This window comes from Gymnoscopelus braueri (genome assembly GCF_963280865.1).
Source record: "Gymnoscopelus braueri genome assembly, chromosome: 9".
Lineage (NCBI taxonomy): Eukaryota > Metazoa > Chordata > Actinopteri > Myctophiformes > Myctophidae > Gymnoscopelus > Gymnoscopelus braueri.
In genome coordinates, this window is record NC_137610.1 from 54,379,968 (window position 1) to 54,392,253 (window position 12,286).

The 12,286-nt window shown below is 41.5% G+C and overlaps 1 protein-coding gene across 1 annotated transcript in view; it reads left to right on the forward strand.

The window, feature by feature from the left end:
• The window catches only part of LOC308091378 (palmitoyltransferase ZDHHC7-like), a 28,100-nt gene extending 17,704 nt beyond the window's left edge, over window positions 1-10,396 (forward strand). The window contains 2 exon segments of the mRNA XM_080436963.1: window positions 5,345-5,475; window positions 6,332-10,396. Of these exon segments, the coding sequence (XP_080293089.1) occupies window positions 5,345-5,475; window positions 6,332-6,502 (302 nt within the window). The 3' untranslated portion in view covers window positions 6,503-10,396.
• Window positions 10,397-12,286: the final 1,890 nt, after the last annotated feature.

Here is a 12,286-nt window from a genome sequence, read left to right on the forward strand (position 1 = left end):
AAACACAGGTCATCAACATCATCATTAACTCTTTGACTGCCAGAGTATTTTCATAAAGTACTCCCCCAGTGCCAGCAATTTTCGTGTTTTTTTTATTTTTATATTTTAAATTTTTCTCATGAAAATAATTTAAGGAGACATAATTTAAAGACCCAGCACAAATCCGCCACTAGAGAGCAGCACATGACAGCTTGATCATGTCGTTGGGTCTCTCTCACCCTTCTTGATAGATTAGACAAGGAAAAACATGAAAACGGATGTGACGTCCCCCAGATTGTTTTGATCGGCGAAAATTACGATGTGATACACGACGGCGATGACTGATCGTCACCCAGACCATAGATTATAGAAGAGAACCTGTCCGTTTGTCCGTTATACCGTGTGAAAACCCGTTTATTTACCTATTTTGGACGAAAATGACTGGGGAAAAAAATCAAAAACCGGAAACGGAATCCAGGCCATGAAACCGGATGCAGATGTCCGTGAAGTAAGTGGAACTCGAGAATAACATTGAATATTAAGCAGCATAGCGCAATCAGAGATTAAACAATGAACGCGCGTCAAGCGCGTCGACGGCCAACTGGACAAAGTAGCACTTGACGCGTTATCGCGTCGTCCGCAGTCAAAGAGTTAACATCCTTTGACTTTTCAATTCCTCCAAAGAAGATGATACGACCTCCCACCATGCAACAGCACATCCCCTCTCTCACACATGGGCCATTCCCGTTGGGCTCAACCCTCTTCCAGGAGGAAGTCTTTGCATTGAATTTCCACAGATCATTGAATAACTGTAACCGGTTTTCGTGGTGGTTCCTGCCACCAAATATGTACAGCTCTCCTTCGTAGGCAAAGGCTGAATGTTCATCACATCCTGGGGGAACTGGTTCCCCTTCAGGTACAGGAATGCTCTTCCAGTCGTCGGTCTCTGTGTCAAACACTGTGATGTCGCTGTACCAGTCGTCTCCGTCCTCGCCCCTCGAGGAGCCCCCCGAATACAAACATCTTTGTCCCGATCATGGTGGCAGAGTTGCTTAACCCTTTAAGACCTGAGGCCGCTTCTAAACATTTTCTAAATCCTAACAGTTTTTCGGAAAAAAATGTAAAAAAAAAAAAATCACGATTTTTCAAAAATAGCAGATCTGCAAGCTCGTAGCGCGGCACTCGGGTATCAATGGGTTAATGAAACAGGTGGTCGGTCGCCTTTGGCTTTAACTAAAGTACATTTCATTGTGTTGGTGTCCAACTTGTAGATCATAATATGTGCAATGGAGGAATAGCCTTCTGTCCACTCATCCCAAATTCCATAGATATACATGACCTTATCCAGGACACAGGCAGAATGGCAACACATCACCTTTAGAACTTCCCCAGAAGTCTGAAGCTTTAACCATGTGTGAGTGTCGACATCAAATCCCCACAGCTCGTTGCATATCTCCTGCAAAGATTTCTTTCCACGGTATTTATACCCCCCCCCCCACAGGTAGATGGTGTTTTCTATGAGCACAGCCGTGTGATGGAGGCGCTTAGTGGGAACCTCAGGCTGTTCATTGTTAACATTCGCTGGGGGGCAATGTCTTCCAGCAGAAAGAGTCTTTATCAGTGTGCAAGATGTGCACATCAATCGGACCCGAGGACAGAGCTCCATACCCCTGTGTCCCTCCAAAGGAGTAGACCGTGTTCCCCACCACCACGGCTGCATGGCAGAACGTCCTCGATGCTCCTTTTACAGAATTCATCTGGCCAAACATTTCACTCACCAGCACCACTGTGGACCAAAGTGATTTTGAATTGAATCTTGCTCTGTAAAAGATCTTTAGGGGTTCACACATGCAATTCAGTTCAGTATCAGGCTTGTTATTTCTGTTGCAACCAGAACAATTTGAAGAAATTGATGGACTACCACTTGTATAATATGACATCACGTGAAGCTTGGCCAATCAGGGAAGCTGATGCCCTAATATGGCGTGAAGGTTCTAACGCTCCGAAACTGACATACAGTGATCTCCATATATGGGCATAAAAGGGGCACAGACAGACAGAGAGGTACAACTGGTACTCTGAGAAGTATGACGGGTACAACAGGTATTACATAACCGGGGGGCATGTGTTCCCACCCGGCATCGGCCTAGTTTATCATTATCTGTATAACACGGAAGAGATTCTGTGTGTCTGTCTGTGTGTCTGTCCTTGTGTCTGTCTGTGTGTCTGTCCGTGTGTCTGTCTGTGTGTCTGTTCGTGTGTCTGTCTGTGTGTCTGTTCGTGTGTCGTCGTATATCTTGAGAACCGTCTGACCGGTCTGAATCATCATGTGTATCACCGCGGGCTTGAGGGAGTGACGTACAGGGGGACACATAGAGTTAAAAATAATAGAGAGGGCACCGGATATCCCCTCCCATCCACTTGCTCACCCAGCGCATGAGGCGAATTCACCCCTTCTTCCGGGTTGTAAAGTGTGATGGCGTAGCCTATTTGGGGCACTGTGACGCGTTTTGCGTCACAGAGGTGCACAGCCCCGTGCGCAAGTGTAACCCTAGTTACGAACTAGTAATAGAGAAAACAGGTAAGTAGTAGCCAATGGTGTTTATGTCAATATCTGGGCTAATATCAGAAAACTCTAGTGTTTTTAAGAGCCAGTGTTGCATATCAATAATGACACAGACAACGATGAATTGAATTTGTTGAGTGGCCACTTATTATTACAACCAAATAATAAGTGATGTTGGGTATGGAGACTGTGGAGTCTCACATGCACCTGGGCTCCTCAGTGAATGGAGGGGAAGCGCTGTCCTCTTCTCCACATGAAGCACTCCAGGAGATGATGATGGTTGGAATCAGAATCACCCAATAATAAAAAACCTGACCTACTATAGTAGATCAGACAAGACCCAATAGCTTGTGTTATTCACACACACTCTGTGTAGATCATGTTTTTAAATCCCCATGAAATAGCAATCATCAGCTTTTTCTATTCTGTTCAAAATTTAAAAGGAAATTTGTCATGTCATAACAATGTTATTAAGAGTGGGCAAATATGCTTTATTTATTATTGGAAATCAACAACCCAAAACAATGGAAAAATAAGAACTACATTTAACATTACTTAGTAATAATGTGTACTTGTGGAGGCCTACTCACACAATGCAGTGTCCATCTTTATGCTCATAAAAGCCGTGCACAATTGTGAGCCACAAACACTGTTAAAACCCATCAAGACCTGGAACGCATCTGTGTCACTTTAGATTTATTTGGCTATTCATAAATAGCAGATATACAAGCTCATAGCGCGGCACCGAGTGTCGCGCTATGAGCTTGTAGATCTGCTATTTATGAAAAATATTGAAAAAAATATGTAGATTTTTTTTTTTTCAAAAACGGTTAGTATTTAGAATTTTTTTAAAAGAATCGCCTCAGGTCTTAATGGGTTAAATAAATAGGCATCCTCATCTACCATTATGCATTATGTGACACAGTAACACATACTGTATACGTTATCAACTGAAAACAACAAGCAGAACTGCCCTGGGTAGGTAGTGATCTAACACATCTACAAGTTAAGAATCTGTGTTTGCATACTGTGCATGTACATGGATATATAGAGCTGTGCCCTAAACTACAGACAAGACCTGTTGAGCTTGTAGATCAGCTATTTTCAAATATAGTATAAGTATGAAATATGCAGGGCTTATTAATAAACATACAAACAGTGACCCATATAAACTCTTATGTCCTGCACATCAAAATGAACGACATTTACCAAACAGTATATAAACACAGTGTATTATTTGCACTACAGACCTTTTTATGAACAAAGTTATTAACCCTTTAAGACCTGGAACGCATCTGTGTCACTTTAGATTTCTTTGGCTATTCAAAAATAGCAGATCTACAAGCTCATAGCGCGGCACCGAGTGCCGCGCTATGAGCTTGTAGATCTGCTATTTTTGAAAAATCTTGAAATTGATTTCTTTCCAAAAACTTTCGATTTTTTTAAAGAATCGCCTCAGGTCTTAATGGGTTAAAGTGCTTTATATGAACTGAATGAAACAAAAGCTAGCGTCAATGTGAGTAAAAGTAAAAGACTGCATGTGACTAAACACAGAAGAAAGAAAACTAGGGCTGTCAAACGATTAAAACTAATGAACTCAGTGGTCAAGTCACACCGCAAATACAATTGTGATTTCCGATCATATACTTCAAAATAAATAACACCCATGAAACATTTTAATATAGGATACAAATCTGGTGTGGGAGTCCCTGGCACAAAATGGACAAATTTGTGCCAGGACAAATGCATATTAATTTGGGGGTCCTTGCTTGACATTTTGAGAACCACTGGTTTATCCAAATAAGCAACTACACGCAAAACACGAAACAAGCGCAAAAACCCGCAACCCGCAACTACCACAATTTACAAGCAACTTCACAGAAAAAATAAGCCCAAAGTCGCTTTTAATAAGCAGACATGGCAACACTGACTACAAACTGGTTTCAGACACAGACACAGATGCACAATGTTTGGCTCAAGGACCCCCAAATTAATATGTATTTGGCCGCGTGGACTAATCATTCACACAAGTGAATTTCTTTGGATTTAAACAATAAAATCGGTGCCTATAAAGTAACTCAGTACTTGAGTTGTCTTCTCACTAGATACTTTATTACACGTACTCAAGTAAAAAGTTTTATTTAAAAAATATATATAGTTTGTGGCTACTCTACCCACCTCTGACGTTATGATGTGAATTGCGTTAACCCATTCAATCCGGGGACGCATCTCTGTCATTTTAGATTTCTTTGGCTATTCAAAAATAGCAGATATACAAGCTCTATGAGCTTGTATATCTGCTATTTTTTTTTGCTATAAATGGTGAAAATTCGTGCAAACCTTTAAATATATATATATATATATATGTTGTAACTCAAATCTTTGCTTCAGGGGGTCTCTGGAACAAAATATTTTTATTTTGTTCCAGTTTGCTTTTAAAAAATACACATTTAAAGATTTGCACAAATTTGCAAAAATTTGCACAAACGATAAAAAAATAAATAAAAAATAGCAGATCTACAAGCTCATAGCGCGGCACTCGGTGCGGCACTATGAGCTTGTATATCTGCTATTTTTGAATAGCCAAAGAAAAAAAAAAAGACAGAGATGCGTCCCCGGATTGAACGGGTTAATTTGGACAGCCCTAAAATTAAAATCACGTCGTAGATGAAGAATCGCATGAGAAGATCACATGCTCTAATCACACGTAAAGTGCGTTAAACTTGTACCATCATTTAACCTTTGCTGCTACATGACGCCACGCTGTGCTTGTTTTGGGCCGGGGCCTTCTCTTCTCAGAGTGCAGCGACTTCTCCCCTCCCGTGACGGTGCTGCTGATGATCTTCCTCTGCCTGGAGGGCCTCCTCTTCCTCACCTTCACGGCCGTCATGTTCGGCACCCAGGTCCACTCCATCTGCAACGACGAGACGGTGAGCAGCGAGCACTACAACCTGCTGTCAGACACAGATCCACAATGTTTGGCACAGGTAGATCCAGTGATTTGGTTCTCAAACTTTTTCATGTCACCCCCCCCCCCCCCCCCCCAAATGAATGTGTTTGGCTGCACGGATCCCCCCATCCATCTGCGAATGTTGTGTGCCAGGGACCCCCAGAAGATGAAATGTGTGTTGAAAAAAAAAAAACGTGAGCTTTGTACGTCAGCTATTTTTGAATAGACAAAAGTTTAAAATGTAGATAAAGTGGTTGAATAATTAATGCTATATTTAAAATGTTGCTGGGGCGACCCCCGGGAACAGTGAGGATTTAGAGCTGTTTAATTTCTCACCACTGTGACTGTGTATAGCCCAGTGTTCATTTTTACAGCAAGTTTTAGTCTTTTGAATACAATTCCATTTAGTTTTAGTCATATTTTAGTCATCTGAAATATTCGATTTTTAAGTCTAGTTTTAGTTGACTAAATCTACAGAACTTTGATTTAGTCGACTAAAAATTATTTTATGGCATTGTAATGCCTGATTTATACTTAGCTGTGTGACAAAAATAGCAGATCTACAAGCTCGCGACGCGTTGTGAGCTTGTAGATCGGTTATTTTCGTAGTGTGACACCTGAGCCTAAAATGACTTGTCTTAGTTCTACTGGATCTCTTCTCCACTAGTTCCCTCGCTAGCATTTGGGTCTAGTTTTTATTTGTTGACGAAATTGTCAATTATATTTAGCCACAGATTTAGTCATCATAGCTTAGTTTTTATTTAGTTTTGCTCAGTGAAAAAAAGACAGTTTTAATAGTTCGACAAAATTCACACCGCTTTGCGTTGTGACCACAGGAGATCGAGCGGCTGAAGAACGAGAAGCCCACGTGGGAGAGACACACGCGCTGGGAGGGCATGAGGACTGTGTTCGGGGGACGGCCGTCTCTGCTGTGGATCAACCCCTTCGCGGGCTTGAGACTGCGCCGCGGCCGCTCCAGAAAGAGCGGAGTCGAGTTCGCCGTCTGAGAAAGCCGGAAAGCCCGGACACACACTCACACTATCCTCCTCCTTATAGCTGTGAGAGTTCTTTCTTTGCACTGATTTTTTTTTTTTAAAAGGAGAATGTTGTGCACGTCCAGTTGATGCTGGATGCAGGACAGGATGAGCAACGGTTTTAAAGAAAGAGGAAAAATCAGCACAACAGCTTAGCTCTGAAAAATATTTTACTGTGGCAAAAAAAGTGTCAGTACTTCTTCACAGGTACTGTACAACAACGTTTGGGCCTTCCTCAGGTGAGGAATGTGGAAGGCCAAATCGTTTGGCTGAAACGTTGTACCTGTGATGTACTGGCACTTTTCCCTACAAGTAAAGTATTTTTTTAAGCTGTTGTGCTTAGCTGTTGTTTTTTTTTAACCAATTCTTGCACTGATGCCATGATCACACCAAACTGAACCGAACCGGAGGGTGTCCGGTTGGTCGCCTATGATTTAAATGTCTCAACTGGCGTCATCCTCCGGAGTGGCACTGTACAGATATTTATGCATAAGCACTGCAGTTATGAAACGTTAATGGAGGAGCGTCTCGCATTGCTGGACTCATTCTGCAGGCGTATGGACGGACGGACGGACGGACGGCGTTCACCTTTGCTACCGATTCGAGTTGTTGACAAATAGTGAAACTCCCCCATCCTGTCTTTTAGATGGACGGATCAATCAAGGGATGCCTGTCTGTCGGAGAGGAGAGAAGGCTGCGAGGGAGTAGCATTTTAAACGCATCTCGCGCCAATAAATCCTATCATGGTTTCAAGATGAGAAGTCGTCTCACCGCAGAATGAAGCATATATGAGATGATTCACTTTAGAAGACACTGGTTTCTGCTTTCTTCTGAATGTGAGCTGAAGTGGCTCCGTTTGACTGTCTGGCACAATCCCATATTTATACCACTGTGTATTCCATTATTATCTCATTGCTGGGGAATCATATTGCTCTTAATCAACCTTTTTACCCTATAGGACCACTTCATCCATTGTCAACCCATCTTCATATAATTGGTCCTCACTAATTGCTCATTATAATACACTATTTGCATTACACTATAATGCACTATTTCTACTCTGTGTCTCAGAGGGAGGGCTGTGGGACAGTTCAGAAACCTGCCTACTAGTGATGTAATCGGCAGGCAGGTCTAGTCATTTCAAACACCATTTCAAACTCTTTTATTTTGTAGTATTAATGTAATGCAAGAACAATGACTTCTATTTCAGCATTATTTCCAGGAAGAGAAAAGGCTGTATTTTCTATTAGCTTGGAATCCTCCATTAATTGTGTCATTGGTAAGCAGGTTCCCTAAATGTCCATAGCAGCCCACCAATGAGACCTGAAGATAAGGCTGAAAATGGGCGACGTGCTCCTCTAATGTCAGTGTATCTGCTACAAGTCTTTACCTCCAGTGTGTTGAATCCTTGTAAGCAGCAGTTCTATCAGACGTATTGTGAAGATCGTCAGTTCATTAGATCGGTGGTAATAATCAATGCTGGGCAGAAGGACTTAAAAGTGTGACCACGATATCTTACAGACAAAACGACGGAATTCAATGTTTGGAGTTAACGTCCATAATGCCATAATTGAGCAGGAAATACCTTCCTGTTTTATATGAGTTTATTTAGAACTGAATAACAGGTTTCAGGGGAATCGAGGGAGATTAAATCATTTCAGATTTGAGTCATATCGGAAATATTTAACTTTTTTTTAAAACTTTTTATTTATCTCTGTTTCATTTCATTGACCCAGTTTAGAACTCTTGGTACCCAGAACTGGAGTAAATTTTTTTTTATGTTAAATTATGTTTTTTAATGTCACGATTTAAAACATTGTGCTATTGTGATGATGATCCAGCCGAAAGAGATTGAACCTTGTAGGAATTTGAGGGTTGGCATCAAACTTGAAGTGTGTCATTTTAACGAACCATTACCTCAGCAAATTCAATCATACCATAGTACTAGGGACCGGTGTTGAATCTCTGAGCTCAAACATATTCAATCACATTAAATTCATCACGAACTGTCTTTATTTCACCGCGATTCAATTTGTTTTGATACACTGAATCCTTTTCAATGCTGAATTGTTGTTATTTTTAAAGAATGCATTTTAAGTTCTGAGCAGATTTCATTTCAAGAAGTGCCATATTTAATTGGCCAAAAATGTATCGATGCAGTTGAATCCTTATAATCATCTTAAGATTGATTCACAGTGATGCAGTTTTTACAACCCCTAATAGCAAGGATGCCACCAGCTAAATACTGTTAGGTTTGCCTATCCGACCTGCCGCTTTGGGAGGTAACCAGTCCATCATTCAAATGGCCTTGTTTCATTTCTACATTCTTGTGTTGTATTTGTATTTATCTATCAGCCACTTTAGGCAGTGGACTTAACAGTCGTTTTGTTGCCATGAGCTGTACAATGAAATCCCTCACCGTTATGTTTATTTATGCTATTATTAACCACTTAAATCGTGTATACTTTGTTGACTGGGATACCCCAGGGCCCTATACTTGGTCTGCACCTTTCTTTTCCCTCTACACCAAATATCCTCGCCGAGAATGGCCGATCTACAAACTCACAACAACGCGTGCTTGTAGATCTGCTATGTTCTGCCTTATGCTCAGCCCAGAATAGGTACTACTGTAAGTGTTCATGTGGTTATTTCACTAAGCGTAGAACACTGGAGGTTATTTATTTTGTGTGCATGTGCTTCTCTCACAGTTACTCCATGCTGCACATTTAAACAAAAAAGGGGGACACGGTCAGCATTTCTATAGCGCCTTCATCCAAAGACATTTACAATGTGCATTACATACAGGACAGCGATGGCGGGGGCAACCAACCAACCAACCGAACCATGCAAGGCACCGACTCATCAGGATCTATTAGCCCATTAAGACCAGGAGCGCATCTGTGTCATTTTAAGATTTATTTGGCTATTTTTGAAATAATCAACGTTTGTGCAAACTTTTTTTTTTAAAGCGAACATATTTAACTCAAATCTTTGCTTCTGGGGGGTCCCTGGAACAACATATTTTTAGATGGTGAGGTCCGCGGCCAAATACATATAATTTTGGGTGGTCCTTGACATGAAAAAAGTTTGAGAACCACTGACATTATAACATAAGTTTTTTTTTTAAACTGTTAGGATTTAAAAGACATTTGTAGAATCCCCCAGAAGCAAAGATTTGAATTAAAATGTTCACTTTAAAAAATATATATTTATTCAAAGATAGACAAAAAATAGATAGACAAAAATAGCAGATCTACAAGCTCATAGCGCGGCGCTATGAGCTTGTAGATCTGCTATTTTTGAACAGCCAAATACATCTTAGAATGACACAGATGCGTTCCCGGTCTTAATGGGGTTGAGGGGTTCCGTTTATTCTTGCTCGAGGACACTTTGACACAAGGCCAGGAGGAGCCAGTGGTCGAACCGGGAACCTTTCTAGTTCCCAGGAGGCCCTCTTACTCACACTGACTGTGTAACGCATTATTCAACACTGCCGCCAAGTCATTACGGTTATAGGGTAGCTTCTTCTCATTTCATTTCTATCCTAATGAATGGAGTTGGGAGAGACAATTCAGAGATTTATAAACCACTTATAAGGCCTATTCATATTCAAAAACAGATCTACACGAGGCTGTGAGATTGTAGATCGGCTATTTATTTTGAAAATTCCTGACCGTGTTTGAACATTTCCAACCAACGTCATCATCACACCCCACACAGGGACGCTGGGTCAAAGTGGTTACAGAATATACCTGAAATACATGAGTTTTAATTGACAAATCCGTCTTACGTTCTTTTGTTTTGAATCCTGGTCATGCTGTTCTTTGACCATTTTAGTGGGCAGACATTAAATGAACTTTATTTCTACCTCTCTAGAAATCTGTCTCAGAGAATGTTACTGATTGATCGTATGTTTGAAGATGAAAACACTACGTGATCAGTTTAAGAAAAGAGTCATATCTAATCCGTCATTCAGTGTCTATTGCAGTGGTTCTCAAACCTTTTCACGTCAAGGACCCCCAAATTGATACATATTAGCCCGCGGCCCCCCATTTGAAAAGATACGCCAGGGAGCCCCCATTAGAGACCATTTTTACAGCGTGATTCTATAGCAGTGATAATTGTTATCAGTTTTGATTTAACTCAGAGAGCGGTTCCATTTGGTTCCATATGTACGAGACCCATTATTGTCCATTTGGTTCCAAATTATCAATTGGCTGGGGACCCCCCCCCCCCCCCAAGGACCGCTGGGGGTCCCTGGACCCCACTTTGAGACCCACTGCTCTACTGCCATCGGTTGGTCAACAACTTGACCCAGTGGTTCTCAATAATTTTCATGTCAAGGACCCCCAAATAAATGTGCACTTGGCCGCGGACCCCCGTCTGAAAATAGTTTGTGCCAGGGAACCCCATACAAGTTGCATTGCGACATGTTGCGAGCTTGTAGATCAGCTATTTTCAAATAGCTGATGTATATACTGTAGGGTTAAAGTGGTCAAACTGATTTTGATGCTATATATTAACACATTTTGCTGGGGGTCCCCGGTCCTCACAGATCTACAAGCTCTATGAGCTTGTAGATCTGCCTTTTCCCCCCCAGCCAATCAGGAAAGACTTCAGCTTCAATTTTATTTTACCACTGGTATACAGGGTTTAAGTTGTTAAATGATACTTTACATGTCTTTATTACACGGCTTGGTTGAATGCTCGATTCTGATTGGTCAATCATCGGTCATTATTTCTGGATAATGACCGATGAGCTCAATAACGGACCGCTGTGTAATCAGAGACTCGGAACACCTGCTCATATCAACCTGCGCTGCTTGGTTTTATGCTTTATCCAACATGACAGCCATGTAAACAAACAAACAATGTCATTTACAACTAAACGTTGCTCTCAAGAATGTTTTTGAAAACATTTGAAGTGAGAAATAGATGATGCAATAACCGAAAAGTGATTCTATTTGATCCTCTACACTTCCTTGTTTATCGTGGCACAACAACGGGGGAATACCAAAACGCTCGCCCCAAAACGCAGTCGCCCCGGGGCAAATCCGGCGGTATTACAGGCAAATCCGGTATATAGAATGGGGGGTGAGTGTGTTTTGGGGAGAGTCTTCGCGTTACCTTGTGGAATACTGTCATTTGTTTTCCGAGGCGAACTTGTCCGCCCAGCCCAATACTTATGGAATACTTTCATTGCCGTAAGCAAGGAAATACTTCGTTTTGTTGTTACTTTTGAGTCAATTTATTTATTTATGTATTAAGTAGCCGTGTAATAAGCGGGTGCATTATCACCCTGTCGGGCTTTAAATTTCAATAATGACCACCTCCCCATACATTATCCCTTGCATATTTTATCACTAGATAGGAGGAGACCTACCATGAGGGACAGCAGCAGAGAGGCATCATCGTCATCATTGTGTGTTGGGGGCGACGGGTAAGGGCGGTCTGTCACAGAAGATGTCATGGGTCAAAAAGACCGGTGACCTGTCCATCACCTGGCTGCTCTCTGCTCCACTTTGGGCCGTCTCCTTGTAATACGCAAACTTCTTGGCGACCAGCTCTTCATTCACATACATCTGGAAGAGGAAAGTCAGGCAGTGGGATAACTTAGAAAATACACATGAAATCACCGTCACTTTTCTTACAGCTTCAGTAAAGTGATATTTATTTTTGGTTAAAACAAGTGTTAAATAGCTCTATATTATGATTGTGATTGCTATAGAGTGTCTGTTCAGTAACAGGAGTCTGCCC